This window comes from Nelumbo nucifera, chromosome 1 (genome assembly GCF_055504915.1).
Source record: "Nelumbo nucifera cultivar China Antique chromosome 1, China Antique-T2T, whole genome shotgun sequence".
NCBI classification, from domain to species: Eukaryota; Viridiplantae; Streptophyta; class Magnoliopsida; order Proteales; family Nelumbonaceae; genus Nelumbo; species Nelumbo nucifera.
The window spans coordinates 153,845,091-153,872,085 of NC_142649.1; the positions used below are offsets into that span (position 1 = coordinate 153,845,091).

The 26,995-nt window shown below is 39.5% G+C and overlaps 2 protein-coding genes across 2 annotated transcripts; one reads left to right on the forward strand and one right to left on the reverse strand.

Annotated features, from left to right (window-relative positions):
• Window positions 1-11,720: 11,720 nt before the first annotated feature.
• On the reverse strand, window positions 11,721-12,986 carry LOC104591181 (putative glutathione S-transferase). Its single transcript, XM_010249967.2, has 2 exons — window positions 12,562-12,986; window positions 11,721-12,198 (listed from the first exon to the last, which is right to left on the reverse strand). Exons 1-2 carry the CDS (start codon window positions 12,868-12,870, stop codon window positions 11,842-11,844), a joined length of 666 nt encoding a protein of 221 aa, XP_010248269.2. The 5' UTR covers window positions 12,871-12,986; the 3' UTR covers window positions 11,721-11,841.
• Window positions 12,987-22,204: 9,218 nt separating this feature from the next.
• Window positions 22,205-23,406, forward strand: LOC104587640 (glutathione transferase GST 23-like). The gene is made up of 2 exons (XM_010245333.3): window positions 22,205-22,577; window positions 22,693-23,406. The coding sequence occupies exons 1-2, from the start codon at window positions 22,266-22,268 to the stop codon at window positions 23,044-23,046; spliced, it is 666 nt and encodes a 221-aa protein (XP_010243635.1). The 5' UTR covers window positions 22,205-22,265; the 3' UTR covers window positions 23,047-23,406.
• The last annotated feature ends 3,589 nt before the right edge of the window (window positions 23,407-26,995 follow it).

A 26,995-nucleotide genomic window follows, 5' to 3' on the forward strand; every position in this document is an offset into this window, starting at 1 on the left:
CACTGTGTATTCTTCTCTCTGTGATTCGAGATCTGGTATCTCTGGAATTTTTGGGATGGTTTGGATGGTTCGCCCCCTCCTGCTTTTATAGGCTTAAAGAGATCAGCTTCTGATCCTATAAGCAGTTTCCTAATTCAGATCATTATCTGAATTTGGACTCTCTTTAAGTGATAAGGATAAGACCTTTATCTCATTTGTTGATTAGATCAGCCTTCTCCTGATCTTATCAGGAGGTTTCTAGATCTGAATTCAGATCTGCTCTCTCTGAGTGGATAGGGTAGGACTCTATCCTATCTGTTGATTTAATCCCAGATCCGCCTCATCTATTTAACTAATCAAATTAGGCCAGTTCGAAATGGGCTTCAGGCCCAATAAGTCCATGTGCTCAAAATGCTTCCAAACTGCTGCGCAGTTGGGCTTCTTTGTATGGCATGGGACCCAAGCATTGATCTACACATCAGCCACATGGGTTCGGCCTAGCCTTTGTTACAAGGCCTGGCCGAATACACTGTTGTGGACAGTGCACCCCCTGAAAACCCATCACATGGGCTTCTATTGGGTCCAACACTTACATTAAGTGGTCCCTGGGCCAAGCCACCTTATAAAAACCCAGGGACTGTGGGCAGATGCAAGATTAGCCCATCAGGCATTACCCTCAGTGGCCTTACACTTAACCTCTCAGCCCATAACGATCAAACATTGCCCGACAAGAGAGGACCTCTCCCTCGGCTGCAAGGAACAGTGTTGCACTCTCTACTTGTATGGATCCCGGGAATTAAAACCTTTTGCAAACATTTTAGAAACTGTAATATATATACTTTTATATCTCATATAAAATATATTTTGCAAAACAAATCTCAACGATTGAAATCGGCTGCCGGCAGTCTTGGTTTCTATCAGAGATAGTGCATCCCCGATCATTACCTTTGTCCGACAAAGGGGCTGATCCTGTCACTATGATCACCCACTCAAATGAATTCTCAGACTGTCCCAACATACCCAGGTTTTGGCCCCCACTAAGGATCTCACTGATTGTCATATCAAAGACAGCCCAATCCGACACCTAGTGCAGTATCATAATCGAGTCTAGGGGTCAGGTGTAACTTTCCAGTTTTGTCCATCAATCTCCAAGGTCCAGGGCAATACTGGAAATCTGGTCCAGTTCAAAGATTTAATTAATTCTACACTGCATGTGCCTTGGGTCTCACCCATTAAGTGTCTAGTTTAAGGGTATAACACAGAAACAAACCACAAGAACATGAATCAAATATGTATTTTATTCATTTACAATAAATGTTAAAAGTACATCATTCTGATTGGAGCTAAGGGCATACAAAGACTGTCTAACACACAATGAAGACAAAAACAGCAGATACTATACCATTGGATGTGTAGAAAAGGTAAATTCTGTGGTAACTAATTTGAGTAATAGTTGAAAGTTGGTTAAAAACTGGCCATTACCCTACCCAATATTGGTCCTGACCGTCGTGTCAGGATCTTCTGGTAACCTATTAACAAGATTCATTGCTGGATCTAAGTAGATTCAAGATCTTCTGAATTACCTATTATCAGGATCCATTAATGCACCTTCAAGCATTTAAATATGGTAGTCATTACTTGCACACTCAATGGCGTGCTCCCAGAGATCCAGTAATGGAACCTGCTAATAGGTAACCAGCAGATCAAAGTGATCCAATCTTGGGAGGGATGGATTGGACACAGTAGTTCTAACCTCAAGCATTTTCTTGTATGAAGTAACCATTATTAGACTTGATACTCCCTTCTCACACTTGCTAGGTCAGCTTTTCAACATTTGTATTTGTAGTTTTGTACTCCTATCCATGAATCTAGACTTCTCTTTACCAAAAAGAAAAAAGAAAAAGAATCTAGACATCTAACCCCAAGATGACAGACAAAATGAACATCAAACACTAAGATGCACCATTCATTTTTTTGTAAAACTTCATCCTCATGATTGGTTGCATTACAGGTTATATGCTTACTTGCCTGCTGGGTGGAGGATCCAAATTCATCTCGCTAGAATCCCAGATTACCTATGGTTTGCTGAAGATGGCATGAAAATGCAGGTTAATAAGATCATGTCACGCTTCTATTACTTCCAAGGAAGGGTCTTTTATTTGTGTTTTATTTATTTCATAGTCGAATTGGATATTGAAATAAAACAGTGGAGGGTTTACAAGTAAAATAGATTAATCCATTCCACACCCCAAAAGTAATCTAACCTAAATCCATGTACATTGCATTCAACTCCCGTAGGAGTCTGCAATGCAACCTTCAAAAATACAGAGATCTACGATCTGTATGAAGCTTCTCTACCCAATTTCCAGCAATTACTCGAAAGCATTCACTTCCCAATGGAGAAGCTTTAGACCAATCTTCTAAAAGAATGCTAATGACAGGGACAAAGTGTTGGAATCCAAAAGTTGAAGGTTGTCTTAGTCACAAAACAAAGTTCGGAGGGCTAAAGTGTCATACACCCCAAGTACAGGGTGCCAGGGTGGCTGCCTGCAACTGGAACAAAGCATCATTAGACTAACAAGGAATCAATCACCCTGTAGAGGTGTTTTAGAAATAATTCACTCTCTCATGTGTAGGATACTTTCTTTAATCCTGTCATCACTTGTGGTATCTCCACTAGGACAAAACCAGAACCAGCACTACTTTCATTGCCATTTTACAATTTTTTCCAGTAATTGATTTAATCGTATCTCTAAGACTCTAGCTTTGCATTTTCCTGAAATCAATTTTCAACATGATGCAAGGTTGAAATCCAGAAGGCCTCCATTTGTTAAACCTATCAATTTACTTGCTTTCAGACATAGTGAGGATCAATTAAACAAATCAAAAACCCAGTTCTCTCTCCTAAAAGCTTATAATGAACTAGCAATCAGACACGGTGACCATTCCAAAGTTTCAGAAAACTCATAAACTATGACACAAAACCGCAACATAAATTTGAATTACTCTAATAAAAATCTATATAACCAAATGAAACAAATCAATGTCAATTAAATACAACCCACATATCCTTTCCTTACTTTGACATTTTATTCTTCTAGTTATTTAAAATACTATTCTACCACTGATAAGTTCCTCTTATGTATGTATGCAGAGTAGTAATGGAGGTTTCCCAGCATGGGAGCTACAACGGGCATTTCGATGGTTAGAGGTAACTTCTTTGTCAAAGTGTCACTAGTAAACACACTTTGCAAACATTTATCATATAAATTATCGTATCCAATGGCTCTAAAAGACTGATATTTATAAGACAATATTTGTCACTCTGACTACTTGTCTCAAAAACTTGAGAAAAAGATACAATCATATGTCTCTCTATGGTTCCACCTATTACTGGTTTTCTCTTCTATTGAACAATCATATGTCTACTGATTAAAGGGAAGTAGGGAGGGAGTGACTGCCATTGGTCCATTTTCCATGTTAATCTGGAAATAATAAATTGGTAGCAACTTATGCTATTTTCACATGACTGACAGAGAAGTATCATTTAGAAAGAAAAGTGAAATTGTGAACTAATAAATCCAGGGTTTACATTTTGAACCTTTAATTTAACTGATTATTTACTGTCAACATCTTCTCAAGGCTGGGCTAGAAATTATCACCCAAGTTAAAATGAAGCCCTTCTAGGTATTGGTTCACAGTCTTGAGAGTTCAACTGTCAGGTTAGATTCAGTCTTCAAAAACAGTAATATATATAGGCTCATTAACCATCCATCAACAGTTACTGCCAAAGCTGTTAAATCTATTCCTTGTCCTCTAATAGCAACATTCAAACATAATTATAAAATAAGCAACATTTAAAGAAAAGTGAGTGCAGTGATATGCTTGGAATCCTTTTCCTACTCATGGAATTATTATGGAAGAGTGGTTATATTGGCAATTTGGCAATGTACTTTGTTTGGACAAAAGCTGGAAGTATAGACCAACATAGTGAAGTAATTAAAAATCTCCAAATCATCAGTATATAGAAATCATGTTACACAAAATCAACAATGGAAATGGTTGTTTACTAACTATCTGACAACTTCTATTTGGCACCATATGAATAAACTAACTATCTGGAAACTTCTAAACAGCCTCACCCAGCATGTTGGTCAAGCACATAAGAAATGGTATCAAAGCCTACCAAGTTCGAACCATAGTGAGGGCTACCTACCTTAGAGCGGAGTGAAAGCTTTCACAAAAAGGGCTACCTATTGCTAGAGTGAGAGCTGCCCAAGCAATACAAAGTTGCAAACTGCAAAGCATCTTGTTTACACTAAAGTTATCTGTTAAATGGAAATGGGTTTTTGAAAAGAAAATTGGTAGAGCAGAAACAGATTGGGACTTGGAAGAAAGGAAACACCTATCTAGCTAGCTAAACCAGATTGGAACAGTGAATTTTTTCCAATTTGTAGCTGTTTGTAGTGCTTCTGAATATAATATATTTCTGAGTTTTATATATTTTCTGGGCTTTTGTGTAAATTCTAAAGTTTCATTTAGTTTGGACCGGATTGGATCCAGTTTGTATGGGGTTTGGACCGGATTTGGTTCAGTCCATTTTTAAATGGACCAATGATGGACTCGATCAGATTGGACCAAATCCAGTCCAATTGACACCCCTACTCTCTAAATCAGGTGAGAACTGTTAAATATACAACCATAAACTTGTATGCTGTCCTAGAAAAAATAAATAGTGAAAGCACACAAAATAGTCCATTTGTAGCAAAGATATAATATCTATTATGTAAGATCTTTCTCTAGTTATCTATCTCTCAGCCATCTATTATTAATCTATTATTAGATCCAAAGATATAATATTATATCTAGTTTTTATTAACAAGATGTATTTATTTTTTCAGGAAATTGTTAACATGGAGGATATTGAAGATGTATACTTTGGGATTTGACGAAGACTTTTGGACATCATAGAGCGAAATGATTTTTTTTTTTTTTGTTATATTTTTTGTTGGTTTTTGGACTATCCATTATTGATCTATGATCTGAAAGTGACAGTTGTATATATATAAACATTTTATGATAAATTTGTTTTATATGAAAATAGTTTATTTGGTTAAATTTCATAATTATTTGATTTTTTTAATTAAATATATAATATGCAGGGCGCACATGATGAAATTAATATTTATCATTATAAAATATTGATAAAGGTACATTTATCATTATAAAATAAGCAACATCTTTTTTGTTGCTTCATTTTATTATTTTTTAGCATGCATGTATGACATTTAGTGGCGCTTGTAAATGCCACTAAATCCTAAATGAATAGAATGATTAAGACTTTTAGTGGCAATTATAAATGCCACTATACCAGTTGCTATTTAGTGGCACTACGAATTGCCACTAAAAGTGCCAATAAATGTCATTACTAAATTTTAAAATGGTATTTATAACTGCCATTAAAGCATGAATAAAATGCCACTAGAAATAGTTTTTATGGGCATTTATTTAAGTGCCACTAAAATTTGGATAAACGCCACTGAAAGTAAGTTTTATTGGCATTTATTTAAATGCCACTAAAAATCGAATAAATGTCACTAAAACTTTTACCGACTCAGATATCAATGGCGTAATTTGTAAATGCCGCAATAGGCTTTAGTAGTGTGGGGGAAATGGTACAGTGCTTACATGTTCATAAAAGAAGGAGATAATCTGAAAGATCAAATGAAGAGATCAATGTTTTTACGAGGTAACACTTGAGCAACAGTGGGAACAGATTTATGCTTGTGAGAATATTCTTAGTGAAAGCAATGCAGTGGCTATCGATGTATACGTTCAGAAGGAAGAACCCGGATTTCCTGCACTTGGTATGGTGTGGGACGTGGTACATTGGAACTTCCAATGAGATTCAACATGCATTCCCAATTCACATGTGCAGATGTGGTCTAACGAGAAGGTTAGGGGTGTCAGTCTCCAATTTCCTTTTTTTGATATGTGAAAAATAAGAAAAAGGTGGAGAGAAAATAGGAAAGTTGACTGCCCAGTCGAACTAGGAAAGAGGCTAAGGAAACTGAAGCTTTTTCAAATCCATATGCCATTAACAACCAATTTTTAGAAAAGTGAGAGAAGAGAATTGTTTCTTCTTTGGGCGGCATTGAGAGAAGAGATTTGCTAACAACGGTGGAGAGTGGTTCTTTGGGCAGCATTACCAAGAAATTTGCGGTTGTTTGAACAGTACACATGACGAATCACAGTAACTTCCCACCAAAATTGTGACATCTCTCTCCTTTTTTATAGACTGATTCTGTATACATCTCTACTTTAACCCCACCAAACCACTGCTATTAAGTTTGAATTATTTTAACCGCACTAAATCTCAGTTACTTACTGTGATAAACAGTTCAGAGAGTTGAAATTTCAGCCCATATTCTTAACCATTTGATGGGACATGCTTAGAATCAATTTTGTATTAAATAGGTACAACTATATGGCTACTATCACTTGAAAGTCTTGATGCGGCACGATTCGGGCACTTTTAATTGGCTGTTGACTGGTTCCTATCTGGCAACGGACGGCACTTGAGAGGAAGAAAGTAAAGGATTCTCAGAGGATTTGCTCGGCGAGAATACTCCTAAGCTTAAGTTAAAACACTGGGGGAGAAAGTAAAGAGTGTAAAGAGACTAAGAGTGTAGGTCGCGCTAGATCACTGAGTTCTCAAGATTAGCTCGAGAGTAAGTAAGATGACTCAAAATCATATTAGATCAGAGATCAGAGATCCCTCTTCCCTTCAACAAAGGGGCTTTTATAGGGGCGTTCTTGTCAAATCGGGTGTAGCCGCCACTGGGCTTCTGTCGCAGCTGTTACCTGCCAGGGCTGCGCAGGTGACCGTTGCAGGGTACTACCCAATTGGATGGGTGACACGTCCCGGGAGGACAGGCACGCCACCATCTGTCGAGAGACGTGGGTACAGTCTGTCGAATGGGCAAGGACTGCGTCATCAGTCAAGAGGCGTGGCGCAGTCTGACGGGTACGGTCTTGTCAGATAGAAGTTTCCTGAGAGCATCGCGTCGCTTAGTCGTGAGCTACCCTATCACGCAGTGAGCTATCTTGTCGCGAGCTATTTCGTAGCGAGCTCCCAGGGGTACTTCGAGGTGATCCTCATCGAGATTGTCTTTGGGGCAGCCTTTCTGCCTAAGTGTTGGAGCGAACTGGTTACCCTAGCTCACGAGTTGAGATAATCTTGGAGTATTCCCTTTCAGTAGCTCGGGGGACCTCGATCTCGCGTTGTAGCAAGCTCCCCTATAACGAGCTATAACGTAGCGAGCTGTCCTGCAGGCTCGTTACTTAGTCGTAGTCAGGCTTTGGTGCTGAACTGTTGCTCGTGCTGAGTCAGATCCACGTGTCATTGTCTCAAGGGATCGGGTCAAATCATCCTCCATCAAGTCTTTTTACCAAAAAAGAACTCAACCAAGGAATAGAGATTTGTCAATAGCGACATTTTAAAAAACGATCCAAAAACGGAACCGTTCTGGCCACTGGTTTTTGGGTCGACAATCCGATCGTTCAGTTTGAATGAATGGCCTATTCTGACAAATAAAATAAAAAATGGTCAAATTTTGTTGAATGGGTCGATGGGTCAATGATTCGACCGTTTGGATCAATAGGTTATTGACATTTTCAACAATGTTTTAACCAAAAATCGGATTTGAGGTAAAACGGAACCGTTTTCCTGTACGGTTCCTGAGCCAAACAGTTCGACCGTTGGGGTCAATTGCGGTCCGAAAACCTTGGTCAATAGTAACTATGTTGCAAAGCATCCATGCCCTTAATTGTCAAAGAAATCTTTATTTGTTCCATGCACGTCTCTCTCACCGTTAAAACATCCAATGCTCTTAAACTATGCATTGAAAAAACATGTTTTGTAACGATCATTTAATGGATGGTAAAATGGGTCATCATGAATCATGTAACCATGGTTTTCCGAACCGGACCGGACAAGACGGTCGGACTGGAAATGGGCCAACCGTTGTCGGACCGTTTAACCCGGTAACCGGACCCTGACCGGTTTAATATCCGGATCGATTTTAAAAACCATGCATATAACAGTTCACTCAAGCAGATTAAGTTATATGCCGATCAACAATGTTAGCCTTTAAAAATCAATAACATTCGTAAAACAAAAGAAAAAGAAAAGAAAAATTGAAGTTGGTAATCAAACTTGTTGCTAAGAAGACAAATACTCTTGCAAGTTGAATAAAAAATACATTTTTACCATTTTTGATAGATTCTACCTATTAAAACCAAAATAAATACTATAATGCATTGTAAAAAGAAAATCGTTTAATGTGAATCATTGTTCATGTGTTTGACTTCTTTGGTGGGTCCACATTGCTAGTTTCTGCACTGTGTAATCCCCAAGAGAAATTCAACTTGAAAGCCAAAAGTTAATAAAATCAAATTAGTGGTCCAAAAGTTTAAAACATAGGAAATTTGACTTCCAAATTGCTAGAGGTCATTCTACAATCCCTACTAATCCCTGTCAAATAAAATTATGTTATTACACTCATGAGTAGAAACTAAAAGATAATTCTTTGAGAAAATAGAAGGCTTGACCTGACTCGTATGAGAGTAGCCATGTGTAGAGTTTTTAAAAATATTGGTTGATAATTGTGCCTATAAAAACACATACGAATGAATAATTTAATCAAAACACTAAAACACATTCATAATTTAATCAAAGCAATACCTGTCCAGATCGGGGGAGGTTCATCAACTTCTTTTGACTTTGTTAATTTTGTCCTCTTCTTATTTATATCACCTCCACCTCCAAATTTCTACATTGTCATAATTTAATTAGCGATCACAAGCAAAAAGTAAAATAAAAGTAAACTTTTCCTTGTTATAGTCTTTTCTAAAACATTCTTTGGCCTCTTTGAATAACATGTATTAGGCACCTTGTGTTTATTTCCTTTCGCCGTTTCTAATGCAACTCCTTCGGTGATAATGGCATTATTGCTACCATTAAGATTTGTAAAAGAAGAGCTGATAGTATCATTGATTTCTACTCCCAAACTATTTGATGCATCACATAGTTGATCAATGTTTGAGTTTTTTAAACATTCAATAACATCTTTCAAAAGCTTTTCTGCAACCTCCATAGCAACATTATATGCATCCTCAGCATGTATAGCTCTACTTGATATTTGGGTAAACAAATGATTCAACTCTTTGTAACGCATTTTTGTTCTTATGCTTTGATCCAAATTTTTAGTAGAGCTACATGAAATTCCAATAGATGTCACCTTTGCATCAATTGTCCATTTTTTTAATATATAACATGAGGGGATCGTTATAACATGTCTATAGTCAAGTACTTTCAATGCATGTCTATATAAGATCCCAACATATTCAAATTTCTTGCAATTGCAACTAACCAAATCATTTGATGAATCAAAAGTAACTTTGTGTTGCTTTTATCCAGACACGCTCACTATATATTCAGTTATTGTTTCAGACAAGACATGATCTTCATCAATTCTACAATTTAATTGTTGCAATACTTCAGTATAAAACATAGAAAAAATAGGCGGAGTATATATGCAAGCAACCTGATTCAATATATCTAATTACACTGGCAATGTTGGAAAACTTTGTGTTGCTGCAAATTCCGCTTTTAACTCTTCATATCGCTTATTAGCAACCACTCTTTCAAAATGTCGAAAAAATCTTGACAAATTATGCTTGAGGTTGAGACAGTTCTTCAAACAATTATTTAAACTCTCACTTCTTTGTGTAGTGCTCATGCCAGCAGAAAATGTTTGACACCCAAACACTAAAGCCCATCTATGTCTTTTGTTGTACAACATTTGCAATCAATCGTTGTCTTGAAGATTGTATTTTTCAATCATACTTTCCCATACATTTTCAAATCCATCAACTTCTTCGTATTCATACACACATTTGCTAAAATCCTTAAAGAATGACTTAAATTTCTCAAATATATTGGTAAGGTGTTTAGCAGCATTTTGGAACATATTCCATACACATAGTCAATGATGTGATTCAGGTAACACCAAAGAGATTGCCTTTGCCATGGCTGCATCGTCATTAGTTAAAATTGTCTTTGGTCTTTTCTCACCCAGTGTTTTTACAAAAGATTTTAACAATCACTCAAATGTTTCTGCAGTTTCATCATATAGTAATGCAGCACCAAAAATGAGTGATTACTTATAATTATTCACTCTAACAAAAACTGCAAATGGTCTATTTTCATTGTTTGTTCTATATGTTGTGTCAAAACACACAACATCACCAAAATGACCATAATCAATTACCACTTGTGCATCAGCCCAAAATATGTTTGTCACTAATTCAGCTTGATCAAATTGAATTGCATAGACAAAAGATGAATCTTACTTGGTTACCAAGTTTTTCGTTTGAAATGTTCAACTTTTGTTGGAAGGTAGAAATCCACTTGTTCTGTTTCCCTTCCACAAAAAGAAAGAAGTCAGAAGTAATTTCAACTTTGTCATTCTCCATAGGTATTCAATCTTCAATCCTAGACCCGTTTGCACTAGCTAGTTTGCCTGACCGACACCGGTTCATTTCTGCAACACTTGCTGCACTTCGGTTCAGAAATCAAGTTCCATTCTCCCTTCTTATCATTAATTTTACAACAGAGAAAAAATTGCCCAGTATAGTTTATGAAATTGAATCGAAAATGAGAGTATCATCAACAGGCGAATAAGATGTGGTCTAACGTGGTTAAATTAGTTGCCACGTGGCAAGTGAAAAGGTTGGCCTTCTCTCCCCTTTATTATTGCTATCCTGTCAGCATAAGATGTGGTCTAACGTGGTTAAATTAGTTGCCACGTGGCAAGTGAAAAGGTTGGCCTTCTCTCCCCTTTATTATTGCTATCCTGTCAGCAAGTAGCTACGGTTGAAATTCTGCACAAACGGGCTTCTTTGTTATTGGCTGATGTACAAGTAATCTCTGATTGGACCCAAATTGTACAGGTGGCTTATCAGAACTTCTCACAGTTGTGACTGAGCCACTGAGGGACTCCAATTGTATAGCATGGACTCTTTTTTATTGATATTACATATACATAGTTTGTATTACGGGGGATAATCACGAGTAGGGACAGAACAGGGTGCATGTAATGCCCACTGAACCTGCAGTTTCAAGGGTGTTCTATTATCCATCACTTAGTTAGATGGTGTTTGGAAGCGTGAGCGTTTATTGCGATTGATTTTCAAGAAAAAAAGCTTATATTTTCAAGACCCATTTTTCAAAAAAAAAAAAAACAAACATTTTAATTTTGTTTGGGAGTATTTCTGTCACATAGGCAGTGAGCAATACTATGCTGTTTGGTAAGGTGATTTTAATCACCGTTTTTCATATATGTGCTGACAGATAAACATCACATAGGATACACGTAATCGCTAATCAGTCAACCATTGAGGGAAACGGTTCATTGATGCTTGAAACGCCAAATTTAACGTTTCATACATCGGTGGGGTCCTGATTTACGAGGCATGCACGATTTTTCAAGAAACACCTAAACCAAACAATGAAATTTAAAGGCATTTGTTGAAACACCTATATAAATCCGATGTGATACCGTTTTTTGAAAAACGGCCACAGTTCCAAACATCCCCTTGTAGGGATGTAGACTGACCATCTCAATTACTGGGTCATCAGCCAGTTATTTATTCTTTTCTGTTGATGGGATAATAAATTTTAGCCTTAAAACAACCAAGAGTCCTCTTTATTATTCACATAGATAAACATAGAGAATGGAGAACATAAAATTAAAGGAACCCATATGAGTTGAGCAGTTGAACTACACAGCACTGTAGTCATGCAGATGTCTGGATCTTCTCCCTAACGCGTTTGAAAAAGGCAACCATCTTCTCAGGATCAGGCAGGTTTTCTTTGATCACACCCACTTCCTTGAAATCATGAATCCATGCAACCAGTCGAGGGAATTTATGAGCTTCCAACAGCTTCACGCCCGTTACATCTTCAATCACTCCCAACCAGTGAACAACAACAAAGAAGGCCAGGTCAGCCAATCCAATTGTGTCACCACCCAAAAATTTCTTCTCTCCAAGCCCATGCTCTTCTATGCTTCTCAGCATTTCCAAGATTTCTTTTTTGTCTTCCTCTCCGTGTTCTTCACCCCTGGAATAAAAGAATTTCCATACGCATGTGACCTACATTAAATAAATAAAACCCCAACACATCAGGCATTATATGCTAATTAATAAAGTCATCCTGGGTCGTGAACTTAGGTTAACGTTGCGTTTGGATAAGCTTCAGGCTTTAAACTATTATGTTTTTCTGCTTTCAATCTTTGGGCTGTTGTAAACAAAATGTGATGACAAGAAATCTTGGAAGCGTTTTTAAGTTTTTTCTTTGAAAACACAAATTCTGAAAGGTGAAACTTATCCAAACGCAAACTTAGTTTGACCCGATTTCAATAAATTGCAAAGTGAATGTAAGCAGAGCTTGAAAGCTTGCAATTTCAGCTTAATTCATTGCTTTTTAAATGAAGAAGCTAGTATGTATATAATTACCTTGTCCTCAGCAAATTTTGCCCAGAATCGTGCTGTGGCTCTCTCCTGTGCATCTTTGGGTAGTAATGGATGCTCCGGCCATGTCTCGTCGATGTATTCCAGGATAATCATCGACTCTGCAACTGGCTTTCCATTGTGAACAAGCACAGGGATCTTCTTGTGAACTGGGTTATACTTCAAAAGCAATTCACTCTTGTTGGACAGATCTTCTTCTATGTATTCGTACTCTATCCCCTTCGATTTCAGAGCCCAAATGACTCTGTAAAGAAATGGGCTAGGCCAAGCTCCCAACAACTTCACTTCTCCCATTTTAAGATATCTTGACCTGGATCTAGTTCACTACAGCATTGCTTTATAGGGATTCATGGGGTTGTTTTTTCTTGTGTTCCAAGCTTCTTTCTTGAAACTTTCTCTGATTGTCAAATTTTCTTTTCAAAGTTTGGTGTGATCGATTTTTACTGTGGGTCTAGTTGATCTTGGAATATTAAATTTGATGTAAATATAATAGTTGGAAATTAATGTTGATTTTTGACTGTGGATTAGAACAAATGGGCGCAGGTTATAATATATTGACGAGATCGAGTTTCTTTACACTGTGATTAGATGCTTACCCAGTCCCTGACGTCTGTTGAGGCAGACGTCTTCCAGGGCAGTTTAATTACATGAGAGGAATAACTAAGACTAGAGAGCGGGAGAGACCTGACAGAGCTAAGTAGGAGAGCTCCCAGGGTAGGAGCCAGAGAAGTCTTCATTTTGGGTCTTGACCTTTGTTTTGTTTGCAAGCTAGTCAGCTGCAGAGTTTCCTTCATTTTGGGTCTTGACCTTTGTTTTGTTTGCAAGCTAGTCAGCTGCAGAGTTTCCTTCATTTTGGGTCTGGATACTTCCATGGCATTTAATTAATCACCAATAATGAGTCTCTTTAGAATTTAAGGGTGGCCACCAGTTAAGCCTTTCATGAGTTATTCAAGGTCGGTTTATGAAAAGTTCAGTTCAATTTTGTTTAAATCAAATTTTAAGTCGAATTCGAGTCTAATATATAGGATCGTTTATTAATTGAGTCAAGTTCAAGCCTGATAAAACTCAATTCGTGAAGCTCACGAGTGTGATATTAAATAAATAATTTTTATTATATATACATACATACATATCTAATTTTATTATATAAAAATATTTTTTATTTTTTATATAATAATAAATAATTTTTATAATGGATATTGATGAGGGCATATTTGGCCCTCCAGTGAAATTGCGACACGTGGCACCTCGTGACAACTAGGCAAGCCCCTAGTCAACAATTTACCAAGTTGGTCCCCCCCCCGGGCACCGGTCTGGCTGGCCTGGCGCGGCCTACGCGCGACCTGCGCGCGACCTGGCGCGACCTGGCCGGATCAGACTGCCACATGCGCCGACCTGGCAACCTGGCCCGGACACAGGCGCCGACCTGGCAATCTGGCCCGGACACAGGCGCCGACCTAACAACCTGACCCGGACACAGGCGCCGACCTGACGACCTCACCCGGACACAGGCGCCAACCTGGCAACCTGGCCCGGACACCGACCCGCCGACTGACAGGCGCCGGCCTGGCAACCTGGCCCGGACACCGACCAACCGACTGACACAGGCGCCGACCTGGCAACCTGGCCCGGACACCGACCCGCCGACTGACACAGGCGCCGACTTGGCAACCTGGCCCGGACACCGACCCGCCGACAGACAGGCGCCAGCCTAGCAACCTGGCCCGGACATCGACCCGTCGACTGACAGGCGCCGACCTGACAACCTGGCCCGGGCGCCGACCTGGCCGCCTGGCACAAGCGCCAGCCTGACATCCTCGAGGAGTTCATCACCGTACCCCGGTTCTAACGGGATATGACGTCTTACCATTTGAAGGCTTTTCACGCACCTAACCCGCGAGGGCACCACTATATAAGGACTCCGACCCCCAAAGCCAGGGGGGAAAAAGGGTATGGTAACCCCGCTCTCTAGCTCTCTCATTTCTCTCCAAGCTCTCTGTAATCAGAATGCTAACTTAGGCATCGGAGAGTCCCCACCGGGAAAATACCCCCGGGTCCTCTGATTCAGTTCCCGCAGGTCCCTCAGCCCCCGCCGTCTACAAAGGAGAGAAAATCACCTCACGCGGGGGGTAGTCGGGTAGCGCTGCACCAGGGAGCTCCACCATCCTCTGAGTTGCAGACCGCCTAGGAGCAAGTCAAGTGACGAGTTCGCCACCAGGGAGCACTGCCGGGCAGTTCGCCACCAGGAAGTTCGCCCCCAGGCAGTTCGCCCCCAGGCGGTTCGCCACCAGGTAGCTCGCCACCTGGCAGCTCGCCATCAGGGAGCACTACCAGGCAATTCACCACCAGGCAGTTCGCCACAAGGGAGCACTGCCGTGCAGTTCGCCACCAGGCAGTTCGCCATCAGGTAGTTCGTCACCAGGCAGTTCGCCATCAAGCAGTTCGCCACCAGGGAGCACTACCAGACAGTTCGCCACCGGGCAGTTCGCCACCAGGCAGTTCGCCTCTAGGCAGTTCGCCACCAGGCAGTTCGCCACCAGGCAGTTCTCCCCCAGGCAGTTCCTCACCAGGGAGCACTGCCGGGCAGTTCGCCACCAGGCAGTTCGCCATCAGGCAGTTCGTCACCAGGCAGTTCGCCATCAGGCAGCACCACCAGGCAGTTCGCCACCAGGCAATTCGCCACCAGGGAACACTACCAGACAGTTCGCCACCGGGCAGTTCGCCACCAGGCAATTCGCCCCTAGGCAGTTCGCCACCAGGGAGCATCACCAGGCAGTTCGCCACCAGGAAGTTCGCCACCAAGTAGCTCATCACCAAGGCACGTCACCACCAAGTCAAAAACGGTTACACCAAATATGAATATGGATATGGATGCCCTTCAACACTATACCCACTTGCTTTTATGGTGATTCATGGGAGAGTTTTCTTGCTTGGACCCTATGCTTCTTTATTCACAAACTTTTTCCTTAAGTTTCTCTTTTAATTTATGAATTGTTGACAAAGTCTGTGTAGAAAACTATTCAACCCGGCCCAAAGTGTCATGAGTCATGACGGTGAGTTTAAATCTTCCTGTAAAATTTGATGTATAGGTTTTTGAGTTTTTCTATTGTATAGGTTTGTGCTTATTGTTTAGATAGATTGTAGTTCATAGATAACCGTCTTTCTATTTAAATACCATACCTCAGGTCCTATTTTGCATTTTTATCTGTTTTATCAACCATAAGCATGATTTGCTCATTTTGGTCATCACGATTTGTAGGTATTTTAAATTTAGGGGTCAATTCGAGCCGAGCTTTATCAACCATAAGCCTAATTTGATCATTTTGGTCATCACGATTTAGTTGCCAATAGGGGTAGATTCGAGCCAAGCTAAGCTCGGCTCACTGAAGGTTCGAGCTCGAGTTTGATTTGAGCTAGATACTTGAGTTTGAGCTCGGTTTGGTTCAAAGCTCACAAGTTCAAGCTTGGTTCGGTTCGAGCTTGACTGTAAGTTAATTTTTTCTAAAACAAATAAAAATTATACATATAATAATATTTATTTTATTTTATATACAAAAATTTAAGAATTATAAAAATTATTTACTATTATAAAATTAAAAATATTATTTATATAATAAAACTGATTTATTATATATTTATATTTATATTTATATGTATGTATGTATTATATTAGACTCGATTAGGCTAGCGAGCCTCACGAGTCGAGCTTTAATGGGCTCGAGCTCGGCTCAATTAGCAAACGAGCCTATATATCAGGCTCGAGTTCAGCTCGAAGCTCGGTTTAAAACAAGCTGAGTCGAGCTCGAATAGGTTGTGAGAAGCTTGGCTCATGGCCACCCCTATTTGCCACTCCACTCAATGTTCCCATAAGGAATCACTTGGATTGATGAGATATGGCTTTAGACCTAGACTTGTGCCCATTTTAAGTCAGGCTTGGACATAAATTTAGGCCTGCGGGTTCGAGTTTGGGCCTAAAATATTAGGTCCAACCTTTTTCTTGGGATGGGCTCAGGCTTTCTCAAAAAAGCCCAACCTAAGCCTGAGTCTGAGCTCGACTTGATAATATATATTAAATAATAAAAAACATATTTTGTTTAATAAATATATATACAATATTTAAAATACTTTTTTATTGAATAAAAAAGGAAAAAAAAATATGTTTTCAAATTTCTGATTGGGCTTCGACCCAGGCTTCGAACTTTTATATGAGGATCGGGTTCGGCGGTGGTGGTGAAGTTCTTGGTCTTGGCGATGATTGCAACACTATGCAGATTTTTCCCCTCTTCGGCTAGGAGGTCGGGAGGTCTTCGACGGTTGGCTGGCACGTCGGCTGTTGTTGGACTCTGAGGGGTCGGCTCTGTTGGATCTGACTGGGCCGATGACCAACAACTCCGGAGACACGCGTTCGTCATGGTGCCCCAGGTTACCAGCTGGGTGGCTGCCCTGAGGGTAGCCTCCTACCGGATGCCCCACCTCATCTAGCCTCTACGCGAGGTTGTCAAGCCGGTCGAGGACCACTTGAAATTGGTCCATCGTGACCAAGTTCTCAGTGTTCCGGGTGTTTCTTTCCATATCAGTTGAAGCATAGGAGTTAATTCTTGAGTTTCTTAGAGTAAATTAAGGGAAGTCTTAGCAACGTTTCCACAGACGACGCCAACTGTTAGACAATGTATGCCCTTAGCTCCAATCAGATTGATGTACTTATTGTCATTTATTGTAAATGAATAAAGTGCATAATTGATTCATGTTATTATGGTGTGTTTCTGTGTAATACCCTTAAACTAGACACTTATGAGACTCGTGTTAGTTTAGAATCTTCACAGTCGTTTGATAGATTTGGGAAGATTTATTCTGCCAAGGCTGACATTGATGTGACACCAAGTTGGTTGGGATGGCTTGTCTCAGCTGCCAGGGTGGGACCTGTGGTACATGTAGTGTGGGTTTTCTTGAAACCCTAAACCAGACCAAATTCAAGTATTGCCCTGGACCTTGGAGATAGATGGGCAAAACTGAAATGTTACACCTGATCTCTAGACTCGATTATGGTACTGCACTAGGTGTTGGATTGGACTATCTTTGATATGCCAATCAGTGAGATCCTTTACCGGGTCAAAACCTGGGTATGTTGGGACAGTCCGAGAATTCACCTGAGTGGGTAATCATAATGATAGGATCAACCCCTTTGTCGGACAAAGTGAATGATCGGAGAATGCACTATCTCCGATGGAAACCTAAACTACTGATAGTGGATTTCAAATGTGTTTGAAATTTGGTTTTGCAAAATATATTTATATAGAGATATACTTATATATTATGGTTTCAAATTATTTGCAAAAATGTTTTAATTCCCAGGATCCATGTGAGTAGAAAGTGCAACATTGTACCTTGCAGCCGAGGGAGAGGTCCTCTCTTGTCGGGCAGTGTTTGATCATTATGGGCTAAGAGGTTAAGTGTAAGGCCATTGAGGATAATACCTGATGGGCTAATCTTACATCTGCCCACAGTCCTTGGGTTTTCACAAGATGGCTCGACCCAATGACCATTTAGTGTAAATGTTGGACCCATTAAGAGCCCATGGTGATGGACTCAAGGGTTTACTATGACCTACAGTGAATCCGGCCATGCCTTGTAACAAAGGCTATGCTGAACCCATGTGGCTGATGTGTAGATCGATGCTAGAGTCCCATGTCATACAAAGAGAACCAAACTAGCCAGTACTTAAAGGGTAAAGTAAGCAATATGACTTAATGGGCCTAAAGCCCATTTCGAACTAGGCTTAAAAAGTTTAATTAAATTGGGCCATTCTAGGTTTATAATCTGATTGGGATTAGCAGTTGGATAAGATAAGTCTTATCAACTTGAGAGTCCAGATCTAATACAAGATTGTGGCTGATGTGTAGATCGATGCTAGAGTCCCATGTCATACAAAGAGAACCAAACTAGCCAGTACTTAAAGGGTAAAGTAAGCAATATGACTTAATGGGCCTAAAGCCCATTTCGAACTAGGCTTAAAAAGTTTAATTAAATTGGGCCATTCTAGGTTTATAATCTGATTGGGATTAGCAGTTGGATAAGATAAGTCTTATCAACTTGAGAGTCCAGATCTAATACAAGATTTAGATTAGGAAATCTCATTCCTAATCAGATTAGGAAGTTGATCCTGAAAAGATTATAAATATGGGGCGAATTCCATAGAAAATACACAATTTTCTCTGTAGTCTTTTCGCTCCCTCAGCTCTTGGTGCCATCCCAGTTCGATCTCCACCTATTGGAGTGATCAAGAATTGTTCTTGATATTGTTTCTTGGTGAAGAAACAAACAAAAATTGTGCTCACACCACCCTACTCGATTCTTGGGGAAGAATCTGAGGTTCTTGCTGAAGAACCATTCTTGCTAATCCTATCTCAACATACGTTGTGTCATCTTCAATGGAAACGGATTTGTATTCTCTTTGGGCGTGAAAACCTACGTTGGGAGTTCATTTTACTTTGTATCAGGTATATGCCTCACTTCCCTTTTGATTTCAGTTCTGGTCCGGTTTTGATTCAAGAACGAACCTTGAAAATACAGTTTTCTAAATTAGGGAATATGATCCCGGATGGGAGAGAAAGAAATTTTTTGAAATTTCGCCCAACATTCCTGTAGGGTTCGGCTATCCATATGATGGATCTCCCATCCCTTCACAATTTGCTTTCGAGCCAAGGAGTGGCTGAGTGGTTTGAGGCCTAGAGTGGTCGAGGGCTGATAGGCCGGTCCTACGAGGAGCAAAGGAGAGAGAATGTAGAGGCCCTGGGTTGATACCCGAGGCGGAGACTCCGACAATCAAGTTAGTGTGGGTGCAATACAAGGTGGACGAGGCCTGAGATGGGAACACTTAGACGAGACCACAGGGGGAAGTAGAGAGTTCTAGGTAGTTTTGAGTCTAGATTCCAGATGTTTACCTGGAGAGGGTTGCTCCCTATTTATACTTGAGACCGTCTGTAGGTAGGTGGTCAAATATTGTTTCAAACAAATTAGTGTTGTGGCTCTCTCCTGTGCATCTTTGGGTAGTAATGGATGCTCCGGCCATGTCTCGTCGATGTATTCTAGGATAATCATCGACTCTGCAACTAGTTTTCCATTGTGAACAAGCACAGGGATCTTCTTGGGAACTGGGTTATACTTCAAAAGCAATTCACCCTTGTTGGACAGATCTTCTTCTATGTATTCGTACTCTATCCCCTTCGATTTCAGAGCCCAAATGACTCTGTAAAGAAATGGGCTAGGCCAAGCTCCCAACAACTTCACTTCTCCCATTTTAAGATATCTTGAGCTGGATATGGATGGCCTTCTAGTTCACTACAGCATTTCTTTATAGTGAGCTGGATATGGTTTAGGCCGGTCCTACAAGGAGCAAAGGAGAGAGAATGTTAGAGGCCCTGGCTTGATATCCGAGGCGGAGACTCCGACAGTCAAGTTAGTGTGGGTGCAATACAAGGTGGACGAGGCCTGAGGTGGGAACACTTAGACGAGGCCACAGGGGGAACTAGAGAGTTCTAGGTAGTTTTGAGTCTAGATTCCAGATGTTTACCTTGAGAGGGTTGCTCCCTATTTATACTTGAGACCGCCTGGAGGTAGGTGGGCTTGGACGGTCAGGATGCAGTCCTTTCCTAAGGAGCGTATCCATCCAAGGCCGCCGCATGCAGCCGTGCCATTGGTTCCAAATCGCACGTTTGGAAAGACAATGATCTCTCTGCCTCCACCTCCCAGTTCCATCCGAAGCATTGATGTGGGTAGGGAAATGGTGTCACAATCAGCCAAGGCAATGGGTGACGGAGTTTGGAAAGACAAACATTAGCTATTCATAAATAACTGAAGCACAAATCAAAAAAGAGAGAGAGAAGCAGTATTGGTCCAAGATGAACAAATTTAAATCCTTTAGAACCTTAAAAGAGGAAAAGAGGAAGATATAACAAGTAGTAAGGGAAAAAAGGCTAAACCCTTTGTGCCTCCCGTGTGCTTTTATGACATAGTATAGATTGGAAAACAGCAGCTAGTTAAGAACTGGGGTGAAGTAGGCATCGTCATGTCTCTCCGAGCTGTACTCCCAGCCCAGCCCCTGTTACGTATCGGACTGTAAGCATCTTGTTCTGAGGGAATGGCAGATCTCGAAATTTGTAGTCCTTACACAATCCGATACAACATGTATCCACAGACTCCTCATCTTGAATAACAATGTAACCCGAATTGGGTCTTTGAGGTGGAGGCAGAGAGAGGGAACTGGGAGGCTGCTGTATAGTGAAGGATGCCTTGTTCACATACATTATGTCTTCAATCCAATGATCTCCTTCTAACCTTTTCGGAATTGTCTCATGGGAGTACTTAGCATATACAAGGAAAAGTAGAGGATAAGGCAATCTGATTAAGTGAATGATGGCAAATTTGACAAGTAACCCATTAGCTTCTAGCCAACGTTGGTGTCTCTGCAACTACGAAACTCAGATCATTCACCTGCAAGTAATGGAAAACAGAGGAAATTGGGAAGAAGAAAGGGGAAAGGAAAGAAGAGAGATCAGGAGAGAGAGAGGGGAAGGACTTCGGAAGTCCATTGCCGCTACAACAGTTATTGCTACTGTTATTCGTGTAGCATGAGGTTGAAACAGTAGATTTCAACAGAAAACTAACGGAAAGAGGTCTTAATCGCAAAATAAAGTATAGGGGGTCTTTATCACAGACCCTATAGTACAGGGGGTCTTTATAATTTACCCTATAAAAAATAACACCAAAAAAATTCTGCTTAACTGAGATAGAGATAGAAAGATTGATCTAATAGGAGATCCATACGGGTAAAGATCAACAAATTCAATCAGGTTTAATTTGTAATTTGATTTGAATTTCAATGGGCTACACATGCCCAATTAACATCATAAAAAATAATCGGACAAAATATAAAAACCTCTCTTTCTTTGGCAATCATAATAACCTTTACAGAGTTTTACTTTAACAAAAACCTCCCCCTGTCGTTACCTCCCTTCTATCTTTATAACGAAAACTTCAAAGTTATGAAATTACTCTTGCAATTTATTAAAGTACCTTTTAATATAATTCAAAATGTCAGATTTATCCTTTAGACTTCGTTAGACTTAACGTTTTTTTAGAGGAAAATTAATTTATTCTTTTCAATTTTATTTGAGAGATTTTTAAATTAAAAAAAAATCTTTTGAGAATATTTTAATAAAGTTTTATATAAATTAATAGATATAAGAGTAAAATAGCTGCTTTTGAAAAACTAATGCATTTGGCTAACATTTTTTGGTGCAAGACAACAATAAAAGCGAGGTAACTGCTGGTTTTTCAAGGTGGTTTTGTGAAAATGAAACCTCAGGGGTGATTGTCAGAAATCTCAGGGAGGTATACCCAAAATCATAAAGGAGAGGGGTTATTGGGATTTGAGTGCCTGACATTTCAGGCCAACCTTTTCTATTCGCCACGTGGTAACCAATTTAGCCACCTCAGACCACGTGTAATTCCCATGAGGATGCCTGCTGTACATGCAAGTGTTCGCAGCAGATCCCGAGTGGCTTTGACGCCTGAACAAGTGGCTTCCCAACAAAAGTTGAACTCCATTCAAATAGCCAAATCTTTGATGTTTGATCAACATCAATGAGCATGACAGGGTAGAAGAACCTCCATATCGATCAGATCCGAGAATGGAACAAGTGAAGCTATTTGGAGCTTTTCCAAGCCCATACGTTTACAGAGTAATCTGGGCTCTGAAACTCAAGGGTGTGAAATATGAGTACATAGAAGAGGATCTCTCCAACAAGAGTGCTTTGGTCTTGGAGTACAACCCAGTTCACAAGAAGGTTCCCGTTCTTGTTCATGGTGGAAAGCGAATTGCAGAGTCCATCGTTATCCTCGAATACATCGAAGAAACATGGCCGAGTAACCCTCTGCTGCTTCCACAAGATCCTTATGAGAGAGCCCAAGCTCGGTTCTGGATCAAATTTGGAGAAGACAAGGTAAATCACTTTTTACTTATTGCGCACAGACACTCGTAGCCCAGATGTTTGATTTAAAATCTTTGAAACGATCCTCTGTTTGCGTTTTCTGAAGTTTTTGGTTTTGGTCACGAAGGGAGCAACCTTCATTGCAGTGTTTTGGTCTGTTGGGGAACAACAGGAGAAGGCATTCAGAGAGGCCTCGGAAGTGTTGAGAACCATTGAAGAGCGTGCTCTTGGAGAGAAGAAGTTCTTCGGTGGAGATAGAATTGGAATGGTGGATATAGCATTCGGGTGGATTGCTCTCTGGATGGAAGTGATGGAAGAGCTCAAAGGGGTGAAGTTGATGGAACCCCATGCGTTTCCTCGCCTGCATGCATGGATGGAGAATTTTAAGGGGATCCCTGAAATCAGAGACAACCTTCCTGATCGCCATAGAATGTTGGTCCATTTGAAACGTAGAATGGAGATGGTGGCCAAATCGCAGTAATGAAAAAACTAGATTCTTGGGTGGTCTTTGGTCTTTTGTAGTTGGAGTCAGGGCTTCCCCTCTCTTAGGCTTCTCTGTTCTCACTAGGGCTTGAGATAGTTTAATGCTTATGTTGCAATATTGTAGCTTGTGTTTTCCTGTATTTTCTGAGTGGGTAAAAGCTTGGTTTCGGGGTTCCGAGTCAAAGAACTGGTAAAGCAGAGTGCTAAAGTACGACCGGTGGGCGATTCGATCGATCACCGAATTAACATGGCCCACCGATTAAACCCACCGAATTAGAATCGGTGGCGCACTGGTATGATTCCACGTTTTGTTATTATTAGCGGTGAACATTATTTTAGTTCTTGAAATTTTTCATCATACCCCTCTGTACATAGGGATTTTTTTCTTTTTACTATATTTTGTGTTGGGTGTATTGGGTGTTAGGTATGGGGAAGGTTCTGGTGAGATCTTTTTTTTATAGTGAACAAGTAAAATTCTGAGTTGCTACTCGTGGAAACCGACCAAACCGAGTTGGCCGGTTTTGGTTTCTTCAGAATTGGTTGGTTTCGGGTTAAAAAAAAACATGAATCGATGGTTCGATTTGGTTTTGGTTTTCATTTATGAAAATCAAAACTAAATCGATCCAATCCGACTTACATATATATTATATATATAATATATTTTAGATATTATATATATATATAGGCATTCGGCCTTTGTTTTTTTAGACTTAATCTTTTTTTTTAGACTTAGAATCTTTTACCGTTCACGTCAAGAGAATCATTCACAAAATCGCAAGAAGTGAAAGAGATAAGAGAACGCAAAACACATGCATATATAGCAAGAAGGTGAAAGAGATAAGAGTGCCAGATTTAATTTGATTCGGTCAAATTGACTATATCCACGAGTAGCAGTTAGGAATTTTATTTAGTGGATTCATACCGGTGGGACGCTGATTTTAATTTGGTGCTGGAGTATGAAATATATGGAATTTCATATTAACTGTAATGCGCTTTGACTATTACGATGAATATTTAGCCAAATAATTCCATGCTTTGTACAGCTGACATATATTTTGTTTTTGTTGTTCTATTTGCATTTGTTTACAGAGCTTCAATAAATCATAAATCTGGACTTCACAGAGAAGTTGTAAATTTTTCTGATCTAGAGTTGTTGTTTCAATAGTGGAAGAGAGATCTTGTATGTATGTATGTAGGGTGAAACCGGCTGTTGGCTGGTTGATTCATCGTTGGTCCAGTTTTCTTCCCCTGAACTGATCACTTGAAACAAAAAACTGCTGATTCAGTCCACAATCTTGTGACCCAATTAGTTGATCTATTGAACCATTTAACCCAAAGTCCCAATAAATGGCATACCTTTTTTTTTTTTTTTTTTTTTCAGTTTAATTATTTGGGAGGTATTTTATGTTTACACGAAACCCCCCTTATCAGATATAAGACCAATTTGCCACCCCCAAGTTACCCGTGATCTCCTCATATATATCCTAGTAAATATATGAAAGTGACAATTGGTTCAACCAGTAAAATATTTTGATTGTATTGGTTCTCGCACAAATGGGATTGAATCAATGAAAACGAGACTCCCTAAAATTTTCACTTCATCAGAAATGAGTCACAAATGTTACTGCACATGACAATGTGGGAGGCTTTCTGTGTTCCCTCTAGAGAGAGAAGCCCATTTGGTTCGCAGGAATAGGGGTTTGGTTATTTCGATTCCGATTGTTTGGTTGGGCAGAATCGGAACGGTTTAATTACAAAGAATCATTCCGATACGGACTCTAACTCTAAGTTGTTTTGTGTTAAGTTTAACAATGACAACATGTTTAAAAAAATGATTGTGGCTGAGAGGGCGACTAACCAAATAACCAAATAGTGCAATAGGAACTGGTAAGGAAATGAAGTCGCCCATGCAATTATAGGGTCACCTCCGGGTGAGTCACCGGTGACCTGACGTGGCCAAATGCTTGATTTTATGACTTATGACAGATCAGATATACCACCGGTAAAATTTGGGTTACACGTGGTTAATTAATATGATAAAAATAATAAGGGATGTTATTTAAAATTCACCAAAACTATTTTACATTTCTTTTAAATTCACCGTTAACTTTTATTAATAAATAATAATCATTAATGGTGATCCAACCGAAGGTGAGGTTTAGACAATAAAATAAAATTTAGTGATAATGGCGTTTATAAAATAAATGTTTGGTATAATTTTGTCTTGAAAAAATGAGACAAATCTGCTTTAAATATTTTGCACGATTTTTTTTAAGTGCTATTAAATATTATTAGGCATCATATAAGCGTTTTTCAGCACAATAACATTACTAAAGCCAAACAGTAAAAAAAAGGTCTTGAAAATGAAAACATCAGATTTGATATTTTTTTGATAAACGGCTCACAATTTTCAAGAAAGCCATTTATCTGATAAACAGATCAACCAAATAACATTTTTGTTGCTCCGAAAAACTACATGGATACCAAACACCAACTATATATGAAAGGATATTTGCACTCTGGAAATGGAATCTACTTGTGCGAGTAGATCCCATTGGCTGGGCCGGGCTCGGGCTGGGCTTTTACTTTTCATTAACGAAAAATGTTAGGCCCGAGCCCGATCCATCCAACGGGCCAACAACTTGGGTTCGATCCCAGCCCTGATAAAAAGCCCGAAGTCCGATCTAATAAAAGAAATTAGAATTTTTCCCTATATTATTTATTTTAATTTAGATATTTTTTTCCCCTTTTTAAATGAACAATGGGCCTACAAGATGGTTTTTTTTTTTTACGTTTTAAAACACAGTTTTACATTCTTAAATCAAAAAATTTATTCAAATGGATATCACATAACCTATTTTAATTTCATTCTTTTTTTCTTACAATCAAGTGAATCAACAACCTTCTTTGAGGTTGTTTAATATATTTCCTGTTGTTTGGTTGTTTCTATACAACCAAGGCAAATCTGTAATAAAACACATAAGAGCAAATCATATAGGTTCATATTCCTACAAATAGCATCACACACTAAAACTAAATTCATATAACTTCAAGTTCATGTTTCTCCAAAATCATAAAAAATAATCTGAATAAGACAAACAAAATCCATAAAACATGTTGAAATTCTGTCAGCAAGTAGCTACGGTTGAAATTCTGCACAAACGGGCTTCTTTGTTATTGGCTGATGTACAAGTAATCTCTGATTGGACCCAAATTGTACAGGTGGCTTATCAGAACTTCTCACAGTTGTGACTGAGCCACTGAGGGACTCCAATTGTATAGCATGGACTCTTTTTTATTGATATTACATATACATAGTTTGTATTACGGGGGATAATCACGAGTAGGGACAGAACAGGGTGCATGTAATGCCCACTGAACCTGCAGTTTCAAGGGTGTTCTATTATCCATCACTTAGTTAGATGGTGTTTGGAAGCGTGAGCGTTTATTGCGATTGATTTTCAAGAAAAAAAGCTTATATTTTCAAGACCCATTTTTCAAAAAAAAAAAAAACAAACATTTTAATTTTGTTTGGGAGTATTTCTGTCACATAGGCAGTGAGCAATACTATGCTGTTTGGTAAGGTGATTTTAATCACCGTTTTTCATATATGTGCTGACAGATAAACATCACATAGGATACACGTAATCGCTAATCAGTCAACCATTGAGGGAAACGGTTCATTGATGCTTGAAACGCCAAATTTAACGTTTCATACATCGGTGGGGTCCTGATTTACGAGGCATGCACGATTTTTCAAGAAACACCTAAACCAAACAATGAAATTTAAAGGCATTTGTTGAAACACCTATATAAATCCGATGTGATACCGTTTTTTGAAAAACGGCCACAGTTCCAAACATCCCCTTGTAGGGATGTAGACTGACCATCTCAATTACTGGGTCATCAGCCAGTTATTTATTCTTTTCTGTTGATGGGATAATAAA